We start from the raw sequence: 24227 nt of genomic DNA, 5'->3' as shown, positions 1-24227 counted from the left end.
TTTTAGTGTTTACGGAATCTAAGACATTGAAGGTTGCACATAAAGCTTTACAAGAGACTTGAAAATTGAAAGGCCACTGATGAGCGAAATGTGTAGTGCTGGGTAATGATTTGAGTTTAGGAATGACCCCAAACATGGCAAAATGCATTGGTTTTCAGAATTCCCCTAGGAACATAAAACACCACAGGTGCACATTAAATATAAATAATTTTATAATATACAAATTGTACAGTCATGAACAGTAGGGATGTGGACATTTCCATGAAAAGCGAATACAAAGAATACCTTCGTTTTTACAAAGACTGCAGTGCATGACGGTAGCCGATGACCAAAGACACTCAACATTCAAAATGGCAGCGCAGGTGATGAAAACAGTAACATCGGAGATGAAACCTAACAATACAATTCCAGAGGCCACGAGCAAGCTAAAGTGACAACATAAAGAGATTGCCCTCCTACTGTATCATGTTTCTGTCATTTCTAATCTGTCCATTTCACATCATAACACACAGGAAATGAACCCTGGAACACACATTTTGCACAGCATTATCAAGAACAATTGCACTGCCACTGACTGCTGAGCTTTAGACAATTATGGTTACATAAAGACAGGAAATAGTAGATTACCTTTTTTCCATGAGTGGGTTGGAGGCGCTTGTTCTAGACAAGGCTGAGGTTAGTTAGTCACAGGATGAGGGATCGTCAAGGAAGAGTAAGTAAACAACATTCAGCATCATTTAACTGATGAAGTGCCAGATCCTGCTTCACCTTCTCTCCATATCCTTGTTTTTCAGTATCAGGAAAAATGTAGCCTACCCACTCTCCCCAGAGTCTACTTATGTAAAAGCTGAGCAAATGTACAATCACAAATCATCTCTTATCACGAGAGATGAGGGCATGGAGTTCACGACCCCCCAGGTAATACAAACGGATACAGGACCTGGTGTCATTTGACCCAACTCTGTGGAGGTTACAGTTGTCCATGTTAACGGTGTCCTACCGGAATGCTGTAGGTGTTAAAATACAATGATGTAAAGGATGAGATCACCTGATAGTTCCTGGCTGTATTTTTCCATACTTTCCTACCATAACTTGATGTACATTGTACTTGAACAGGCAGTATTGTCTTCTTGTAAAATAATATACAAAGGAACAAGGATCACAGATATAAAAAAAGAGATTGGTATGAACAACAGAACTGATGAACACATAATAAACAATGTATGAATAAGCAAATATGACAGTCCTACGTGATCTTATATCCGGGCAAAAAGCGATTAGTTTAAATCTAAAGAGAAAAAGTGACTTGATAAGAAGCCAATGGGGAAATCTGTCTCAGGTCCAAGATAATCTCTACTGTTATCACAGCGGGGTGTTTTAGATTTACATTTCTTACTCATATTCGTCCTAGCCACACAAATATTAAAACTGACAAGTCATTTATATTCTCTCTCTAGCTGTGACCCACAAAGCTAAATAAAATATTTTGAATACAACAAGTGCTTATTAAAGCTCGTAATCGCCTAAAGCGAAGTGTCGCTGGAGAAAAACAATACCACAGATAATATCACAAAATAAAAATAAAAGATCCTGACTTCATATCAAATCTGCTATTTGACATGTGGGCAAACTCCTTTCTACTTGAACAAGTAGCAGCTGTGGAAAATCCATCAAATATGGTTCAAACATGACCTCTGACCACTTGGCCATTAGTAATGACCTCACGCCTACAGCATGGACCATATGGTGGGAAAAGTTGCCAATGACGACTCCATAGCTACAAATCCCCAATATGCCTAAGGAGGTAGCTAGCTCCAGTATGAGCGTTAGAAAGCACACTTCAGCTAGCGTTAGCACGACAGAATACACTGAGCCTAACTTCAAATCAAAAACAGAAACTTGCCCTTTAAATCAACAACACCTGTTAAAGCCAAATTCCTTACCTCCCGTTCAAATCCAAAACAGAGAACACTGAACTTACCCTCATATTATCTTCAAACACTGATTGTAGCAACCCTCTCAGGCTATAACACTGAAACCACCTTTATACTTCTGACATTTGTACTTCACGATTTAGGCCCAGTATCACAATAAGGCTATCCTGGTCACAGTTTGGAATTCTATTCTATACAATACATCTGCCATTGAGATGAACATTTCAGAACAGTCGGTTATTCAGAAAAATACCACATCTACAAAACGACGACAAGCCTATATTAATCTGTAAACATACAGGTTTCTACAGACTTTGCTTAGCAACTGCAGCACAAGAAAAATCAATCCCTATGAAAATCCCAATCCAAATGAAGTGCTATTTGTTATTTTTCGAGGTGAGGTTTTCCACTGTCAATAGCCACATAAGTGACCCCCATTATAAATGTATGACTTGACTGACACCCCACTGACAACGTCCATTAGCCGGTTAATGATTTCTCCACACAGCATCGATGCAGCACCACTTTAAAATGAAAAGCAACATGATACCTTGAAAGACTACATTATGATTTTGGTATGGTCAGAAATGACACTGTCAAGAGGGGCTTTTAAAAGCTTGAGGTGAAATACTAAAGCAAAGTCAATGGAAAATGGCAATTCAAACACAGCTATTCCAAATTGCTCAATCATTTTTTTTTTTTTTTTACTTCTTCTGCGCTCCGTTTCTATCTTGAACACCCAGTCGTGGCACAGCCCATAACCTTGCCCTCATACTTGCCAAGTACCTTTTAATGACCATTGATTGGAAAAGCTATTAAAATCAAACGTGTGTAAACTCTCAAAGTTGACTCAACATTTCCATGTTTGGTTCTCATCACACTTCACTTCCACTCACCCACACACATTCAATGGAGATTTACTCCATTATCAAACCCTTGACTTGGCTTGGATATTGACACATTCGGAATGCAAGGCGAATGCATCATACCTACTATAAGAATCAAAGCGATTATCAGCATCATCTGTAGTACTTTACATTATGTGCTCAAAGTAAATCAAGTTCCATTCACCTTGCATTGGATTGCCTGTCGCAACAACAGCCACTACATTTCCCACAGTGCTCCTCATCTAAACCCATGTGACATACAGTAACTGTACCACTATGGTACTGTACAAATAAGGACAAGCGAGTTTGCCTGGTTAAAGTCTGTGTTTCTTCAGACCCAAGCCCCACTGGTTCCATCAATTTGTCCATTATATCCAGTGACTCTCGTACATTAGTATCCTGCGCATCATTCTCAGTTATGTACGTTCTCTATGTGTAGGCATAGGATCGGTCTGAGGCTGTGAGAGAGACTGGTGTGTGTCCATCTGTGGTAGAGATGTGTCCGTTGTGGAGAGATGCTGCAGAGGATAGAGTGATTACATGGTAGGAGGATGTTGCAGCAATTTAGGCTGTTCCAGGGGGTAATGGGGACTTTGTGGACCCCCTATCTCAGGTTATGATGTTTTGTTGGTAAATGATTGATGGGTAGGAAAACCCTTAGGTGTGATGTCTGCTGTGGTCTGAAGAGGTTTACACATCCGACCTTTGACTTTCTTCGGGGCATTGATTGGTCAATTTGATCTGTCCATCATCTTTTACTGCCTTTTGCACCTCCTGCACTAAATGTTCATCCTGGTCAGCTGGGTCTTGTTGCAAGTCAACATTCTCAGTTTCTCCATTCTCTTCCCCTCCATTTGTCTCTTCCTTAGTCTCAACCCCATTTTCCTTCACTTCCATTTCAGCTCCTCCCCCTTTCTCCTCTTTCTGCCCTTGCTCTTTGGTCTCCACCTCCACCTCTGAACCCTTGGTAGTTTCGGTTTCATCATCAACTGCCACCCCATTTTCTTTCTCTTCCACGATCTCCCTCTCTCCATCTCTTTCCTCCTCAGTCTCTGCCCCTACTTCTTCTCCCCCCTGCACTCTCCCCTCTTTGTCGCTCTTGTCATTTGTTCCTGCAGCTCCAACTCTCTCCTCCCCAGTTTCTACCCCGCTTTCTACCCCTTCCTCAGTTTCTGCCTCAACTTTTTTCTCTTCCTCCACCTCACAGGGAGCCTCACCCTCTTTACACACAGTCTCTACCTCCACCTCTTTCACTTTCTCCTTTTTATTCCCCCTGTTTCCCTTCACGTTCCTCTCCTCTTTGAGCACCTTTTCCCCATCGTCAAGAATCTTGGAATCTTCCAGATCTTTCTCTGCTGCCAATTGCTTGTTTTTCTTCTTCTTCTTGTTTTTTGACGTGTCTTTAACAGAGTTCTTGTTGGACTTGCTTTTGAATATCAGTTTCTGAAAGACAGGACGTTTGTGTAAGAACGTTTCTCTAAACTGCTGTTCCATTGGCCATGTTAAGGATGGACAGACAGACTGTTGGAAATTGACATAATAGCATACTTGGAAAGAACAAATTAAAATGATTCTCATTGTGGGGAATGAAATGGTAATTTCAAGGGAATTGATTGGTGCCTTCAGGGGTACAGACCAAACAAGAAAATATGGCTGGTAATATTTTTTGAGATTGCCTCCATTGACCCTCTTTTAGCTGAGACTTACAGTATACTGAGGCAAACAGCATGTTTCCTGCACACAAACATTCACATTATCATTCTCTGCCCCACTCTGCCAGGGTTATTGCCCATCAGTTTGGTTGCCAATGGTGACCAGAGTTTAAATTCAGGTCACAGACAATATCAACACAGATTCATTCCACAAAGGACAAAGGTCAAATCTAGAGGTTATATCTAGGGTCAAATGGAAAGTTCTTTCTCAACATGCATTGCCGTGGTTACCACAGAATGGCTCATATCTCAGGAAGAAAGGGGTTCATTCACATTTGACCGGCAGTGTGCATATTTATCTCTGTGAAAACAAAAAGAAGTGTGGTATGGTGAGGGCTGATGTTGGCCTTGGAGCGCTGCTCTGGCTAGTGAACAAGCTGCGAGTTGACCCACATGTGCCAAGACAAACACTAGGAGGGGTCACAATGAGAGGTCACACACCTTGGAGTCCCCCCTCTTGCGGGGAAGGACAGGTCTCTGAAGAAAAACGACCTGCTTGGTGGCCAAACTTCCATCACTAGGGCAGAGGGAGAGATAGGGAGATGGAGAGATAACAGGTAGAGGTGAAATTGGAGAGAGGGAGGGAGAGAGAATATAATTAGAACTGAAATACAAATAACTTTGGAAACCATAGCCATTTTCTTGATTGTTACTTTATTTGTAGAGAACAACATCTGTACCATCGATAAAGAAATCCATGTCACACAAATCAGATTGCCACACTCTCTTTTAGAAATACTTGGGGTCATTTCAGAGCAAGGAAGAGAGGAATGGAAAATGCAGTTTGTATTATAATGCTCCAGTTCCACATGGGGGAGGAATCCACACTCCAGGGTAGACCTTATAATGGTTTGTGTGACTAGTATGGTCAGCGCTGATGCTATATTAATAGCTGACATCTACCACAGATGTGAGTTACATGGCAGTGGTCAACCCCGATAATTCTGCTTTCTTCCCTTTCTGTCCTTTCTTGTTAACCCGAGAAACCAAAAAGGAATTTGGAGAAATGATGTATGTAAATGTGAATATGTTCTATGCTTAGGAGAGAGTTCAGACACCAAGAGAAAGAGACCATGTTTACTGGTTTCCCCAAAACATGGCTGTCCTCATAAACCTCTCCAAAATAATCCCTGTCCATGCACATGTCACACTCTGTGTTCATTTATGGATAATCCATACAGCACAGATGACAGACAGACTAATCCACCGAGGAGATTCTGTCATCAGAGGGCTTCCGGTCTCTCGTGCTTGCTCTCTCTCTTGTTCATCTCTCTTCGTTCCATCTCACACGCATAACCTTCTCTCTGCTTCTCTCCTTCATCTTTCCATCCGACATGCACGTATCGACTCTGTTTCTTACTTTAGCCTGCTGTTTCTAACGATCTGTCTCCTTCACTTTACTTCTCTGCTTCTTCCTCTTCTGTGAGCTTCATGTAGACTTTCTCTGTCCTTTCCCTTTTCTCTTCTCTCTTTTTTTTTCTCTGTCACTTCCTCTCTCGGACTCCCTCATCCGTTAAAATATATGTACTCTTATACACATGGGGAAGAAGCAGCTTCGAGTTAAGCTGGATCCTTAACTGGACATATGAAGAACAACGGAAATGTATGATAGGGTGACAACGGTATAGCGCTGGCTGCAAATCTTCCCCACAACATCAAATGGGCTTCCAGATCTCCTGTAGAGACTTACTATCTAAACCACCCCCATTTCCCATCCCTCCCTCCTTACCCTATTTTCCAGGCTGTCATATTGCCCAACAGCTTCCTGCTGAATGAAAGCGGAAAAGCCAACCGGTCCTAAGAAAAAGCCCAAGCCCATTAAAGTAGAACGGAGCGGATGAATTACAGGCCCCTTGTTGCTACAGTCCTCTCATAGCTGTCAGTGTCTTGTTGCTACAGTCCTTTCATAGCTGTCAGTGTCTTGTTGCTACAGTCCTCTCATAGCTGTCAGTGTCTTGTTGCTACAGTCCTCTCATAGCTGTCAGTGTCTTGTTGCTACAGTCCTCTCATAGCCGTCAGTGTCTTGTTGCTACAGTCCTCTCATAGCTGTCTGTGTCTTGCTGCTAAAGTCCTCTCATAGCCGTCTGTGTCTTGCTGCTAAAGTCCTCTCATAGCTGTCTGTGTCTTGCTGCTAAAGTCCTCTCATAGCCGTCTGTGTCTTGCTGCTAAAGTCCTCTCATAGCTGTCTGTGTCTTGCTGCTAAAGTCCTCTCATAGCCGTCTGTGTCTTGCTGCTAAAGTCCTCTCATAGCTGTCAGTGTCTGCAGTACTGGAACAGAAACTTCATATACCAGCAACAATACTTTCTTTGGTACAGTGGTAGGGGAACCTGGTGTATCATGTTTAGTGGTTACCTGTGGTTGTTCAATTCAGCTTTATTCATGTTTTCTGTAGTGTAACGTTAAGCATTTATAACGGTATAATGAAGCACTTACTTATTTACTTAAAACAGTTACGATGTCCAAACATCAGATTTACACCAAACGTAACATGTTTCGTGTGGCAGAAATATGCTGCACATTACCACGTGCAACTTCACATTCATGTTACGTTGATTAAAGAAGCCTTGAGTCCCGGTGGATGTTCACTTTACATGCTAACTAGTGTGTACGTAGGCCTATGCAGATCAGAGTCCATTTAGACCCCATTGGAAGAAGTGCACTTTGCTCATCCTCAGATAGTATCCCAACGTGCATTAGCTTTAATATAGTTGTGAAAATGGAAGAGTCAACATAATACACGTGTAATGAACAAGCTAATCTGAAATGGGTCATCAGCTATCGTTGCTGTGCACAAAGAGACGAGTGTTTCAGAGATGGAGAGAAATGAGCGTTGCTGTGTTGTATCTAGGCCGGCTCTCTGATTAATTAGCCGTGTTGCGCTGTTGCGTTGTTGCAATTTGAGAGAGAGAGATACAAATAAAGAGTGATGAAAAAACAAGGGAGGAAAATAGAGCAGTAATTAATCAGCTATGCTCCGGAACGGTCACAAACACGATCCCCAGAGACAAGGTCACGCAAGGGAAACATATAACTGCAACCGTGTTGAACTCTAAGCATATACAGTACTTGGAGTCTACATAAGCGTGACACAACACATAACTCTGACTACTAGCGGCAATCAGTAGTTGAAACAATAACAAAGTGTTCTCCCCACCACTGTTTCAGTCAAAAACGGGGGCATGGGGTTGGAGAAATGTTACCACTCAAATTCTATGGATGCAAGGACCATCCATGATATTAAAATGATAGTTTTAACCATGTGTTCAGGCTATACAGTGTTCGTTTGCCTTTACTTTGTTTACAAACATTGGAGTGAAACAAGTTTCTATTTTGGGTTCTGATGTGGTACGACAGTTGAACTAAGCTCACAAGATATTTATTTACAAGTTATATTCTTCAAGGATCAATACAATGGGTACATATTGGATTGGACGTGTTCTGACTTGTCATAATGATGAGTGATTGTGACTGTGTAAAGTGGGGTTTCAGGTGGGAGAAGACATGTTGTGGCTGCTGATAGATGACTGAGTTGTTGACTGCTAGCGAATGTGTGCGTGCATAGTCCTCATATAAGATGAATGAGTCAGCAGAGGCTGAGCAGAAGAACCATTACATTTCTCTGAAGGGATTTTCCAGTTACACACATTTGTGGGTTTAAACTGTCTCGCACCACACGCTCTTACGAATGAACCTGCCAATTGGGGCCAGTTAGTATTTTCGTTGAACAACTTGTTGAGTTCTTCTGACTGACTTCACAATCCATTTAAGTTGAGCTGTTAATTGACCAGTGATATGGGCTGACCATTGCTTTGTCCAAATGAGATGGGTGCTCTTTGAAATCAAAGAGAAGGCAGTGTAATCTCCAGAGGGTTAATCAGGTTGACGAATCGATACCAGAGTTGGGTAACCAGGAGATATGGTGGTCATTCAGGCCCTAACTCAACATTAGTGAGAGTGTGTATTGGAAGGTGAAAGTAGTTACCTGTTGGTCTTGATGATGGGTGTAGGCAGCACACACGTTAGTCTCCAGCCGTACATGGCAAGAGACTGGAGCAGGGGAACATAGTCTGTCTTCACCTGCAAGCCCTACAGAGAGAATACAAACACATGAATATTACATACTCCAGTTATACACAAACACTATACACACGCATGCATACACGTACGCACAAGCACGAGTAGGGCTGGCACCATTATCGTTTAATCCTATTACTGACAATTATAGACAATAACTGTGAACTTCAAAAATAATTATCATAATAGTCATAATGCATATTCATTTTAAGAGAAGGGGGGATTCAACTTCATATTCAAGTAGATATAAATGACTCAATAGCAGTTTTTCATTTTTACGTGAAGTGGGTAAAGTTAGTAATCATTTTATGAGCAGAACGGTACCGTTGGGAGTAGCTTCATTTCCAAAAGTTCCAAGAGGTTTTTGAGACCGGGGTGTTACCAAAGCTGGGTTGTACTCATTAGGTTTGTCGTAGCTATTTTTCAGAGATGCATTACGATGCTCAAAACATTTTAACAAAAATGACAATTATGACAATAACTGTGCCCATTTGCATGACAAGTAATCTTTAGCCAAAATTCCAACATATGAAAACACACACGCAGGCAGACAGGCACACACACGCATAAATGTATGCATGCATAAACACATAGACCATTAAAACCCCATGAAAAGATCCACGATTACCCAAGCTCTTGACAACAGATGATGAACTATGTATGATGCATAGGAAAATACATGCATTTCTGTCAGATTGTTCGCTGGTATGACAGTGTAGTGCACATGAGATTTGGGTTAAAGACACACGCTCGTCGCACGCACACATGCGCTAACGCCTCTGCTCACACAGGAAGTGTGTTTGTGGTGTTCCATCTCCTCTGCATCTGCCCTCACTGACAAACCACAGCACATGTCAGATATGAAAAGGAATACACTGCTCAAAAAAATAAAGGGAACACTAAAATAACACATCCTAGATCTGAATGAATGAAATATTCTTATTAAATCATTTTTTCTTTACATAGTTGAATGTGCTGACAACAAAATCACACAAAAATTATCAATGGAAATCAAATTTATCAACCCATGGAGGTCTGGATTTGGAGTCACACTCAAAATTAAGGTGGAAAACCACACTACAGGCTGATCCAAATTTGATGTAATGTCCTTAAAACAAGTCAAAATGAGGCTCAGTAGTGTGTGTGGCCTCCACGTGCCTGTATGACCTCCCTACAACGCCTGGGCCTACTCCTGATGAGGTGGCGGATGGTCTCCTGAGGGATCTCCTCCCAGACCTGGACTAAAGCATCCGCCAACTCCTGGACAGTCTGTGGAGCAACGTGGCATTGGTGGATGGAGCGAGACATGATGTCCCAGATGTGCTCAATTGGATTCAGGTCTGGGGAACGGGCGGGCCAGTCCATAGCATCAATGCCTTCCTCTTCCGGGAACTGCTGACACACTCCAGCCAAATGAGGTCTAGCATTGTCTTGCATTAGGAGGAACCCAAGGCCAACCGCACCAGCATATGGTCTCACATGGGGTCTGAGGATCTCATCTCGGTACCTAATGGCAGTCAGGCTACCTCTGGCGAGCACATGGAGGGCTGGGCGGCCCACCAAAGAAATGCCACCCCACACCATGACTGACCCACCGCCAAACCGGTCATGCTGGAGGATGTTGCAGGCAGCAGAACGTTCTCCACGGCGTCTCCAGACTCTGTCACGTCTGTCACATGTGCTCAGTGTGAACCTGCATTCATCTGTGAAGAGCACAGGGCGCCAGTGGCGAATTTGCCAATCTTGGTGTTCTCTGGCAAATGCCAAACGTCCTGCACGGTGTTGGGCTGTAAGCACAACTCATGTTCTGGAAGATTCCCTCCCCCTGATCTCACCGTGGTCACCTTGCTGCATCAGCACATGAGAAACGGAACCCGGGGCCTTAGCAGTAACTCTGTGTTCTGATTTGTGTGTTAAATATAATCTATATATAAAAACAGGGTAGGAAGCAAGCTAGGGTGGTAAAGGGCTACATTATCAAGAGTGGAGAACAGTGGGGTAGGGGCTAAGATTTGAAAACAGAACCGTGTTATAGAGTAAAACTAGCAGGGTGGTGTTGAGTTCACAAAGAGTTGGAGGAAAGAAAACAGAGCTCTATTGTTTTGAAGTAATTCTCAACCGTTTCTATTTGAGAAGAATTGACAGACTTCGCTCCCTTTTTGCAATAAGTCTAATTGTACCTTCATGTTTTTACAGGCCGTAGTCTGGTCTATCAGCACAGGGAAATTATCTAGGCTACTCCTCTAGCCTTCTAGCTATCGCTTTGTCTTTGGACCGGGCTGCACTACTTCCACCACAATCTCATTGTATTTTTATGGACAGTGTATCCTGAAACGAGGCTTAAAAGTCCCTACTCTGCATGTCAATCATTGAGAGACTGAGAACATTTTTGAAAACCAACAGCTGTAATGAAGACTAATCACACCATATACAGTATAATAATAAAAATAAGAGTAATAATAATCAACATAGTTTCAATAGAATATGTCAACATTTTGACATTTAACCATTGTAGTTAGCCTAGATGTCAACCAATTATTAGTCACATATTTCGGTGAGCAGAATTCTCTGGGAACTTCCTCATCCACAAGCCATGAGCATAAATTCCACATCCCTCATCAAACTAGTGTGACCATAAGAGTGGACTCATGCAGGGAAAGTGAAAATTGGTCTCTGTATATAGGTCAGCTCATCTCACCTCGGCTTCAGAGGAAAAATAAATCATTGGCAAAGGATACACTTTAATGATCCATTCAGTGGTCTCCCTGCCACACCTGCTGCTACGTGACTATTGACATGCCTTGGTTTACTTTTGACCAGTATGTGTTAAAAAATATATTTCAATAAAAAGCCAAATAACAAGCAATATCTATGCTTAGATAATCTTTAAAAAGAAATTTCCCCAAGAGCCATTGGTTCTGTTGAATGAAAAACTCATCTCCAAAACACAAACTTTTCAGGAAATGGAAAAAAACGGCCACATTTTCTCATTAATGAACATAAAATTATGAAACTTCAGAAGCTATTTTGAATCCATGTTCTTGGTCCTGAAATGTCATGAATTGTTCAGAATTAATTGAGGGGAGTTACTGCTTTCAATACATGCAGAATTGTAGGTACGAGGTATTCATCTGACAGATTATATAATTTAGTCTATTCTGGCTATTCAACATTTTGCAACACCCACTGCATGTTAATTGGCTACTCAAATCGGGCAGCACCAATAGGATTGATGGCATATTTCAGCTCATTACATCATATAAATCAAGCATAGCACCATGACACACAAATGTTGGGAGAACTAGAGTCTAGACTACAAGTTAACATGAGAGGCCCTCTGACCGATGACACCTGTTAAAATGGCCAGCTTCAGTCAGCTGATTCTAGCCATCCTTTATGGTTAGCTCTAGTCGGGCAGTTGAGCCTCCTATTCAGAGGCCCCCCCCCTTTTGTTAGTATCTTATTGGCCAAGGTCACGCCAAATACTTATCATCACATCTTGTTCAGCCTATCAGCAGCCTTAATTTCCGGGACTTCAGTTTCAGTTGGTCTATGTCAGAAACGTGCTATCTCCATCCTGATGAGCACTTCCACAGTTTTCCCTCCTGCTGAAGTTTTCCTACTGTGGACTGAATCCCCGTATGACTGATGTTTAATTGTGCGTGCATCTAAACGTAAGTGCCTTGAGATCTGTGTCATGTTATGTGGAGCTAAGTTTTGTGGTTTATTGTGTACAATTACCATGTGTTGAGCTTGTTAGCTAGCTCGCGCTTCCCGCTAGCACTACAGTTAGCATTTTGCTTTGGAATGCATGAGCATTTTAGCATGACTGTTAGCGATTAGCGGTTTGTTAGCCTTGCACCATAAATGAACAATGCTATCTTCTATTCTATATATATACAGTGGGGCAAAAAAGTATTTAGTCAGCCACCAATTGTGCAAGTTCTCCCACTTAAAAAGATGAGAGAGGCCTGTAATTTTCATCATAGGTACACTTCAACTATGACAGACAAAATGAGAAAACAAAATCCCCAAAATCACATTGTAGGATTTTTAATGAATTTATTTGCAAATTATGGCGGAAAATAAGTATTTGGTCAATAACAAAAGTTTATCTCAATACTTTGGTGTAGCTATTATACCAGCTTATATGAACAGGAGTTCGCAATAACTTCTTGTGACTCCCCATCCCGGATCCGGGAGCGTAATCATCGCCTGACACTAATTAGCATAACGCAACGGACATAAATATCCCTAGAAAATATTCCTATTCATGAAAATCACAAATGAAATATATTGAGACACAGCTTAGCCTTTTGTTAATCACCCTGTCATCTCAGATTTTCAAAATATGCTTTACAGCCAAAGCTAGACAAGCATTTGTGTAAGTTTATCGATAGCCTAGCATAGCATTATGTCTTGCTAGCAGCAGGCAACCTTGTCACAAATCAGAAAAGCAATCAAATTAAATCGTTTACCTTTGATGAACTTCAGATGTTTTCACTCACGAGACTCCCAGGTAGATAGCCAAAGTTAATTTTTTCTCAAAATATTATTTTTGTAGGCGAAATAGCTCCGTTTGTTCTTCACGTTTGGCTGAGAAATCGCCCGGAAATTGCAGTCACGAAAAAGGCGAAAAATCAGCATCTCAGTGCAAGAGGCGTTACTACAGTCCCTGGTTCAAATCCAGGCTGAATCACATCTGGCCGTGATTGTGATTGTGAGTCCCATAGGGCGGCGCACAATTTGCCCAGTGTCGTCTGGGTTTGGCTGGGGAAGGCCGTCATTGTAGAATAAGAATTTGTTCTAACCTGACTTGCCTAAAAGGTTACTTTTTTTTTAACAACACCGTGCCAATATATCCTCCAAATATTGACTTTTTGGGCATTATCACTTAACTATAACACTTCATAAAATCTCAAGTAATGTACAGTATAACCCAAATGTTGACCATATTGCACCACATGCATTCCAAATCCCCAAAGGACACAGTTAGGCATTAAATATTAGCAGTAGTGCTATCATAAAATAATATTCACACACATCCACTTCCTGTTGTTTTCAGTTGTCATTCATGTTATTTGTTAAATAATTTATCTAGAAACTGAGAATGTTAGTAGTACACTAACATAACAAGTATTTCATACCCTTCCATCAATATGAACTAATAACAAGGTTACAAAATCTATAAAGAATATTTCTCAGAGGTCTCTAGGAGAGGAACTTTTTGTTGCAGCTTTAAGAGCTCAATGATAAGGGGAGGCATTGCATTATATCCAAGGCTGAACTTTCATATTGATTTTCCTTTTGATACGAGAGACGGGCGCACAGTCCTAATTTGAATTTCATTGTGTAGGAAATTATGTCTAGTTATTCATTTTGTGGGCTCCATGAACATCTACTATATGCCCTATTCAGTTCATTTAGTAATTTATTGTAGAAATAGGAAAAGGTCTTCCAGTCAGATGCAAATGTCTTTCATTGTAGCCGAGCTTTGTCAGTCGGCCTTCATCAGAGCATAGTCATTTATTGAAGAAAATGGGAAGTATGTCTCTGATTGGCTAAGGTAGAATGTCCATCCATAGACCTATGCAGAATTCTGAGCATCTGTACAGTTATTATTTAGCCTTACTTTTCTTGATTAAATGGTCTAACGTATACATTCTTATATGGTGAATACATATTGACTAATATGAATTTAAAGTACCAAATAAATTATTGTCGAAATGACCCCATCTCCCACAAAAATGTGTAATTAGTGACAATTGAGGAAGGTCTGGCTTTCTAGATTACAGACCACAAACAGTTTGGCCACAAACAGCTCTACATATCTACACTGTACCAATCATACCACATTCTACCAACGTGATTGTGAATACTGCGCATAAAAAACTGTAACTCCTCATTTGGGTTTAAAGTCAGATTTGTTTTAAAAGTTTGCTATCAATTAAAACAGAAAGTTTGACATGTTCTATGCCATACGAAAACAAAATCTCTGAGAAAAGCTGCACTTCCTGCTTCAACACAACAATATTGATTAAATTCTCAGTGAACCAGCCTGTTTTCTTGTTTTCGCGGCTCATAAATCCAACCACCTGTCAGTCTTTCAGCAAGACGGGAACGAGAGCGCTGAAGAAAAATATCCCAATCAATATTCTGCATAATTTTTCAGTGTAATTATTCTGGCACCGAAATGACAATGAGCGGTGAGGATAATTTGCATATACATTTTAAGCAGTTATCATAATGAATGTGCCAGCAATGAAGTCTGATCATCCTTTGTAAAGTAGTGTTATCAAGCTAACTTCAGGAGCGATAAGTTGAGCAAAATTGCTTTTGATAAAGTCCTGGCCAGCATATTTTGATTGGATCCATTGGAACTATAATGTGAAACATCTAAAGTTGTCACACATTGTTGCTTTGTCCTTCAATGAACTTCCAAAGGTGCTTAAAAAAGTATATTAAATCCATGTTATTTCTCAGTGGTTGACAAAATAATTGCTAAATCTTTAATAAAGACATTATTGCAGTATCTTTACCACAGTATTCACATAAAGATTCCTACATACTCCACGATTTTCAAAATGGCGCAGTGTATAACCTTCACAAGACACAAGCGCCTAGGTTTTTGTGTGGTGTGGGACACTGACAAACATGACGTTTTAAGGCGGCGAATATTGTCTAGTCTGAATTCTTCAGTCATTTTAAAGGGTTAAGAGCATTTTGATGTCGAGGGTTAAATTCTGTCTTTGTGAGCCGACTTCCTTTCTGAGCTGGATGATGCTCCAGTCACATTTAGGGGACATAAGTATATTTTCACACTTCGACAGCCTCAAACTACAAACTCTGACAGTGATATACACACACACACACACACACACACACACACACACACACACACACACACACACACACACACACACACACACACACACACACACACACACACACACACACACACACACACACACACACAGAAAAAAAGCCTCAAACCCTTCAGAAGTAGACAGAAATCCATTTCCAACTTGGATTTGCGCAAACTGGGGACGTAATGGCTGGCCAGATAAGGGCTTGTTTGCTGCAGATAAGACAAGCCACCATGACACATGTGCCATAGCCACCATGGTTAGAGGGAATATTTCCATATGATGACTCTCACAGTAAAATGTAAGGACAAACCGGTCCAACCTTGGAAAACACTCCGAGCCATGTAAAAAGCCCACTCACATCAATGACAGTCCACTGCTCCACAACAATGGCGTCGTACGTGGTGGTCACGCTCTGGTCGCCGCCCTCCGTCCCCTCCTGGAAGATGAAGACGCTTTCCACTGATTTAGGCTGCAAATCTGTAGAAAATGGAGAGGGAGGCCATGAAGGAGTTAGTATTTACAGAATGGAGGGTGTCTGTCTGTCTGGCTCCTAGGCCTCTAGGCTGTGCAAGAGGAGAGGGAAGTTAATGACATTACGCAGCCGACCAGCAACCCACACACACACTGGGCCATTTATTACCAGGCAGGGCTGCAGCATGGACCATTTGTATAAGCAAGGGCTATGGATTATGGATTATGTAGCTATGACAGAACAAGAGAGAGGGGGAGAAGAATGTTTCCTTCAGGGAAGAAGCTTGGAGAGATTATAGATGAACAGACAGGTATTACGGACAGATTGTTGAAGCATAACACGATTCATCTGAAAACAATGATATGCTTTACATATTGTAGATATTTACATGGAAGAACTATTAGACTATTAGGGACCATGGTACCATAAACATGCTGTAGACTCCATTTCATTTGAACCCCATGGATAAGGGTAACATTCCCAGTTTGGGCATTATTGGTATAGGAACATTGGTGAGCTTCTTCTCCATCCCGCATTTCTTTTGATTCCATTGAGCAGTGTGCTAGAACCTATTGCCCTTCAGACCAGGGCTCTCAGTTGGCCTGAGTGCTTTCTCATTACTCCTGTACCATTTACACACTAATAGAGTTGGTGCGGCCCAGGCTCCACCATGAGACACTCCACATTTCATTACTCTGCCCTAATAATGGGGGAACGAGGGCCGGCTGGAAAGGGAGGGATGACAGGGTCCTTTATTTCCCCCCAGAGAACCCATTTAAGGCTGCTGGACGAGCTCAATTGAAGATCTCTCAGACATCTATTGGCTCCTTTCAAATACAGACATTGTCGTTGTTCATTCCCCCCCTCTCCCGCCCTCCCTCCGTCCTTCCTCCACCCTACCCCTCCTTTACATCCCCCCCATCCATTGTTCATCAGACGTCTCCCTGCTTGGCGTGTAATTGGAAAGCCCTCTTGGAGATTGTGTTGGCCTGCCGATGCACTTGGATCACTCAGGTGAGATGCACACAGGGATTGAGTCCCTTTGCTTTAGGAGGAACACACTGCCTCCTGGCAGGATGCTGCCAGACACTGAGGCACCGTGGGGTTGAGAGGTTTGGGGGACATGTAGTGCCAACACAAATAACAGCATAACATTTTGAGTTGAGTCTTGACTGACAATGTAGTGAGCAAAACAGAAGCTTGGAGGGAAACACATGTTCATTTGCAATGGGACAATGTAATCTCATCGACTAGCCTATCCTCTCCAGGCACCTGAGGTTGAACATACTGAGTGAGATGTGCTCATACTATCTCCGACACATAGAGAGTGAATTGAAAGACAAAGAGTGACAGACGTACTGATAGATAGTGACAATGGCGGCGTGAGTCGTGACACCGACTGACACGGAGCATCAACCTAACTAGGGCCCAGTGACAACCAGTGACAGGGGAGTGGACTGAAGACAGGCACTAAGTGAGAAAGACTGATGCTAGGTTGACATAGACTTTGAAGGAGAGACACAGAGGAGTGAAAAACAGGGAGAGGAATCTAAAGCCTTATTGACCGCAGAAGCAACCGAATGACCCTGCCCCAAGTCCTGTCTGTTACTGACATGACTTAAACATGTGTGCTTAGCACTGCCGGGGAGAACAGGAGGGCTGTGACAGCTTATCTATATTTTAAAACGGGACAGGCAGGCATCCAGAGAGAGAAGGAGAGATATAGAAAGAGTGGGGTTACTAATGTGTGTTGATTGGCCAGGGCTTTCCTCCTATGAGCCAAAGGTTTGGAGGCTGGGAGCCATGTACCTGTGGTTACCGGGCAGACTTCTGGTTGTAGCTAGGGTTTTGAGGAATATGACATGAATAATGTACCATGCCTTACACAAAGGCATATACTTCCAAAATCACACTCACAGTCAGTGGTGTGAAGTACTTAAGTAAAAATACTTTAAAGTTCTACTTAAGTCGTTTTTTTAGGGGTATCTGTACTCTATTTTTGACATATTTTACTCCACTACATTCTATTTTACTCCACTACATTCTCCATCAATTTTTCCGGACATTCAACAGCACTCGCTACATTTGGAATTCTTAGCAAGATTCCAATTCACACACTTATCAAGAGAAATGCTTTGTTTGTAAATTATGAGTGTTGGAGGGTGCTGCTGCATATTTGTAAAAAAACATCAAGAAAATCTGGTTTGCTTTATATAAGAAACTTGAAATCATTTACACTTTTACTATTGATACATAAGTATATTTTAGCAATTACATTTAGTTTTGTTACTTAAGTATATTTAAAACCAAATACTATTAGACTTTTTCTCAAGTAGTATTTTACTGGGTGACTTTCACTTTTACTTGAGTCATTTTCAATTAAGGTCTCTTTACCTTTAGGTACTTTTTCCACCACTGCTCACAGTCACGCACATGTACACACACACCTTCAAGCCCTATTGCACAACCAATCTTTGGCCATAAAAATTGCCAGCACAACTTTCCTCCAAATTCTTTTCACTCTGAAGTAATACCTTATTGGAAATTCATATTCTGGGGATATCTATCTATCTATCTATCTATCTATCTATCTATCTATCTATCTATCTATCTATCTATCTATCTATCTATCTATCTATCTATCTATCTATCTATCTATCTATCTATCTATCTCTCTCTCTATCTATCTATCTATCTATCTATCTATCTATCTCTCTCTCTATCTCTCTCTCTCTCTCTCTCTCTCTCTCTCTCTCTCTCTCTCTCTCTCTCTCTCTCTCTCTCTCTCTCTCTCTCTCTCTCTCTCTCTCTCTCTCTCTCTCTCTCTCTCTCTCTCTCTCTCTCTCTCTCTCTCTCTCTCTCTCTCTCTCTCTCTCTCTCTCTCTCTCTCTCTCTCTCTCTCTCTCTATGCTAGCTGTCATGCATATGAATAGCTCAAATGTTTCACAGTGCCGGCTACAAATCCTCATTGTCGTGGCGGAGATAGCGTAAGCTAAGTGTAACAAAGAAAACACCTCCCATCAACACCGTTAGTGTCAATTCACCAGTAAACAAACCGCTCGCCTTCAGAACTCCAGCTGTGGCGTAGCCGTGTAGGGCTGCAAGGGCGCTTTGACACGCTGGGCTGGGCATAAATCTTTAATGCCCCTCTCATGACGCCGCAGGGAGGCGGGGCCGTTAACGTTACACAGGAGCCGCCTGCCAGTACAAACTAATATCCGACCCTCCGTGCCGGAGAGGTCTCTTCCTCTCTGAACCCACTCACACCAGTCTCCCGCCTCCATCCCACCTAGCCACGCTGGGATATTAAACAGGACTTAATCCCCCCCTCCCACCGCCCCGCCTCCTCAGTGAGCTTCACCATGGAAACCCATCTCTTCAGGGGCGAGGGCAGAGGAGCAGGAGGAGAGACTGTATGTGTGGTATTCCCCTGGTATGGTTGTCGACAGCCGGCCACAATCGGGAGGTAGCGCCGGGTTTAGCAAAAGGCCAGCCGAGCAGAGAGAAATCATGAATATGTATTCGAAGAGGCGTAGGACTGTAGGAGTAAACAACAGCGAAACAAGTTCAGAACAATGGAGGGAAACTTTACATTGCTGAGAGATGATTCCTCTGTAACTAGAAGGTACAGGGAGATGTATAGTTATTAGCGTTGTTAATTCTGTTTTTAAAGAGAACCTAAAAGGGGTAACTGCCTACCGCTAACCACATTTGCTTGGCTTGTTTTAGGGTTGTTACATATATAGGATATTCCACTGGCGGTTACTTTGGAAGGCCTGTGATGTTTTGGAAAGTGGGAGAACATCGGGAAAGTAGATGCACTACCAAACAGTTCAGAGAAAGAGCTTAACAACAGGAACAACAAGACCTCTTTCAGAAAACATCAAAAGGGAAATTGAAAAAAAGAAGAAGAAAAAAACAAAGCACAAGAAGATCATGCAGAGTACTGGTACACAGTTGTATTGCACAGGGGACATGATGACAATCAGAGACACTTATTTTGCACTTCTGATGCTCTGCTGTGACTGTCATTATAATCTCCAATCAAACCGAGTGTCATCGCCACTGACACGCTACATCTTTTATTGTGCTGCTTCACGTTCCAGAATACCCTTGATGTTTATAGAGAGGAGATGGTCTCAAGCGCCAGGGAGAAGAGTTTCTTCTCATACTCTAATGTATTCACAAATGGATCTCAAAGAGGTGCTAAATTTGGATTCGTCTGCACGGCCATGGGTTCTCAGGCTTGTTAAAACCAGACGCTCCTCCGTTTTGATGTAATTAGCAACAAACACATGATGTTGCCTTGGCTTTGATATCCTACCGTTCACAGTTCCCAAGAGGGTCACACGAACACAACGTTCACCTAGACAAACTTGTCTGTTTTGAAAAGGGTTTGGCAGGCATGCATTGACAGGCTGTTCCCGATACAGTATACTTGACAAGCTATTTCTGATAGGGAGCTGACATTTTCCAGATCAATACAGAACACGGCCTAGCCAATTATTTATTTTTAGAATACACTCATTCTGTAATAAAAGATGCATATCTTAACCACACATAAAAATGGTAAATATATTAGAATAACTTACTAGAAAAAAGGAATTATAATAACGCGGTTCATTACCCCATTCTAAAGAGAGAAAATATGCAAGGAGGCACTCATTTGCCATCAGGTTAATTATCTGTGTTTCAGAGGCGCTGATGCGTTCACTTTAGGAGATTAATGAATTATGACTCTTATTTACTCAAGCTTAGGTTTTTCGTCACCATCAGAATTAAGTGGCATGCCCCAGGGTCTAGATGCAGAGTGCAATGTGCAGTAGAGAAGTAGCACAGCACACTACCAGAACAACAGCAGCACAGACTGGACAGTTTGAAAGGGGACAGGATATGGAGACATTTTGGCAATAGCTAAGTCATCATTTCCTTTGTCTTATTATTAATATTTGTTTACATTGTTTACTAATGTGGAACAAAATAATTGGTTTGACAGAGGGATGAAAACATGACTGAGTACTTTCCATAACTAAACTCAGCATAACTTAACAAAGTCCTCTCACTGTCAACTGCGTTTATTTTCAGTAAACTTAACATGTGTATATATTTGTATGTACATAACAAGATTCAACAACTGAGACATAAACTGAACAAGTTCCACAGACATGTGACTAACAGAAACGGAATAATGTGTCCCAGAACAAAGGACTGCACCAGATTTCCCAGTTCTTGCTGTGAGATGTTACCCCTCTCTTCCACCAAGGCACCTGCAAGTTCCCAGACATTTCTGGGGGGAATGGCCCTAGCCCTCACCCTCCGAGCCAACAGGTCCCAGACGTGCTCAATGGGATTGAGATCCGGGCTCTTCGCTGGCCATGGCAGAATACTGACATTCCTGTCTTGCAGGAAATCACACACAGAACGAGCAGTATGGCTGGTGGCATTGTCATGCTGGAGGGTCATGTCAGGATGAGCCTCCAGGAAGGGTACCACATTAGGGAGGAGGATGTCTTCCCTGTAACGCACAGAGTTGAGATTGCCTGCAATGACAACAAGCTCAGTCCGATATGCTGTGACACACCGCCCCAGACCATGACGGACCCTCCACCTCCAAATCGATCCCGCTCCAGAGTACAGGCCACAGTGTAGCGCTCATTCCTTTGACGATAAACGTGAATCCGACCATCACCCCTGGTGAGACAAAACCGTGACTCCTCAGTGAAGAGGACTTTTTGCCAGTCCTGACTGGTCCAGCAACGGTGGGTTTGTGCCATTATTGCTGATGATGTCTGGTGAGGACCTGCCTTTCTACAAGCCTACAAGCCCTCAGTCCAGCCTCTCTCAGCCCATTGTGGACAGTCTGAGCACTGATAGAGGGATTGTGCATTCCTGGTGTAACTCTGGCAGTTGTTGTTGCAATCCTGTACCTGTCCCGCAGGTGTGATGTTCGGTCCTGTGATGTACCGATCCTGTGCAGGTGTTGTTACATGTGGTCTGCCACTGCGAGGTGGTGTGTTTGTCCTGTCAGCTGTCTGTCCTGTCTCCCTGTAGTGCTGTCTTAAACGCCTCATAGTATAGACATTGCAATTTATTTCCCTGGCCACATCTGCAGTCCTCATGCCTCCTTGCAGCATTCCTAAGGCACATTCATGCAGATGAGCAGGGACCCCGGGCATCTTTCTTTTGGTGTTTTTCAGAGTCAGTAGAAAGGCCTCCTTTAGTGTCCTAAATTTTCATAACTGTGACCTTTAATTGTCTACCGTCTGTAAGCGGTTAGTGTCTTAACGACCGTTCCACAGGTGCATGTTCATTAATTGTTTATGGTTCATTGAACAAGCATGGGAAACCATGTTTAAACCCTTTACAATGAAGATCTGTGAAGTTATTTGGATTTTCACTAATTATCTTTGAAAGACATGGTCCTGAAAAAGGGACGTTTCTTTTTTTGAGTTTACTTTGCTAGTACTATACCATAGCAGAACAGATGTTACATTGAAATGTAATGTGTGTAAAAACACAAAGTGGACGTTGGATAGTTTGTTTACCGTTGTCGTTGCCCAGGTGGAAGTATCCATCAACGAGCGAGGCCCCGTTGTTGAAGTGCTGGGTCATGTGATCCAGCCAGTTGGCCTCCACCCCTTTTACCCCCTCGTCACGGAGTTGAACCCTCAGCGGTACCTTCACAGTGTAGTACTTCAGTTGGCCCTCACTGTCAGTTGGGTGGTTGAACAGGGCTAGCAGCTCCACCCCTGAGAACACAGAACACTCAATCTCAATCTCTTTAGATTGTGCTGACATGAAACATGTCATGCAACAGAGATTCATAACGCAACAGAGTTGATACTTTGTAACAGAGGTGATTTATAACACTTAACAGAGTTGACTCATACCCCATAACAGATGTGATTTATGACACATAACAGAGTTGACTCATACCCCCATAACAGAGGTGATTAATAACACATAACAGAGTTGACTCATCATCATTTTCCCACAATCCCGTACCAAAGGCTTGTGCCTCAATTGAAATGGTCCTTTAATATGGACCAATGCTTACAAATTTGGATGGACTGTTGTTTTGGCAGCAGCCATTTAAATGAAGTGCGGCATAATCTTCTCTTTTTAATGCTAATATCTGCCATTCCCATGTGAACCAGACGGAGGGCCAGAATGTGTTAGACTCCCACACACGAAGACTCACAAAGATGCACGTACGCCTCACACACACAGAGTGCATCAGAGGGGACCATGGTTCAGTTGCTCTGGTTTTCTGTCAGTCATTCAGTCAGACACCCAGGAAGAATGAATCATTTATATCCATTTCCTTTCTGCCACGTCTGACTGATGTGACAGCTGGCCACCAAATTCCCAAAATCCTATTGTTTTTTCCATTCTTCAAAGCTCCAGAATGACAACTGAATGACAATAATGCATCACAACTCTCCCTGCATACGTTGGAAAAACGACAAACTTATTGAAAACCAAGCCAAGTCAATACAACAAAGTCGCTCCACTAATCTTAATTGTTCTGTTGTTTTCCCCCAAAAGAGTGAATTTAAATGAGGCTTTCACATGATATTAAAGTTGATGTTTACTCGTTCAAGGCCAGCGGTTCTGAGGAACTGCTACCTTCACCATCCCACTAAATGCTCTGCGTCTGCAATGTGTCACAGACCGTTTATAATTTATGCATAGCTGACAGAAACCTTGCACTAATGCATCTGACTAAACCAGACAGCTCAATGGGAACGCATTTAAAGATGAGATAATCGTGGTAAATTGTACAACATACATTTTATAACAACACTTAGAACAATTTGCGGCATAGGTTATTTCCATTCGCTAGGTTAAATCTGAATTACGGTAATCTGGAGATAAAGATAACCCAGGGTCCATACCTGTCAGATCAGTTCCCACATGATGACCACTTCAAAGCGCAACTGACTCAACAATTTCAGCATCAGGGGCATCAAAGTTAAACAAATATTTTAGGATCGCCCTCGACTTGCCCTGAGAGTTGGATGGCGATAACACAAACAGTAGGGTGTTATGGCTATTGAGACCAGCCAGGCCACAGTCGCATGGGAAATGACAGACCTGCTATGAGACGATACCTTGTGTGGTCCAATCATTTGAGAAGATTGACGACTAAAGAGTAAACGGGCGCATGAACGCAATTGCAACATTCCAAATGGGTCTCCTTTTAAAGTTTGGTCTGATGGATGCCTGTCCAAGTGACAAGGTCAGGCCCCATAATCCTAACTGGTAATGTGTACTG

General features: G+C 42.3%; 1 protein-coding gene across 1 annotated transcript in view; it reads right to left on the bottom strand.

Annotated features, from left to right (window-relative positions):
* Positions 1-190: 190 nt before the first annotated feature.
* The window catches only part of LOC109902067 (raftlin), a 63035-nt gene continuing 38998 nt past the window's right edge, over positions 191-24227 (bottom strand). The window contains exons 6-10 of the mRNA XM_020498132.2: positions 22495-22698; positions 15836-15954; positions 8517-8620; positions 4975-5050; positions 191-4264 (exon numbers count right to left, since the gene is read on the bottom strand). Coding sequence (XP_020353721.1) covers positions 3512-4264; positions 4975-5050; positions 8517-8620; positions 15836-15954; positions 22495-22698 — 1256 coding nt within the window. The 3' untranslated portion in view covers positions 191-3511. The remainder of the gene's footprint in view (positions 4265-4974; positions 5051-8516; positions 8621-15835; positions 15955-22494; positions 22699-24227) is intronic.

The sequence above is a fragment of the Oncorhynchus kisutch genome, linkage group LG13 (assembly GCF_002021735.2).
Source record: "Oncorhynchus kisutch isolate 150728-3 linkage group LG13, Okis_V2, whole genome shotgun sequence".
Lineage (NCBI taxonomy): Eukaryota > Metazoa > Chordata > Actinopteri > Salmoniformes > Salmonidae > Oncorhynchus > Oncorhynchus kisutch.
This window is presented reverse-complemented; position numbering and strand designations above follow the sequence as displayed.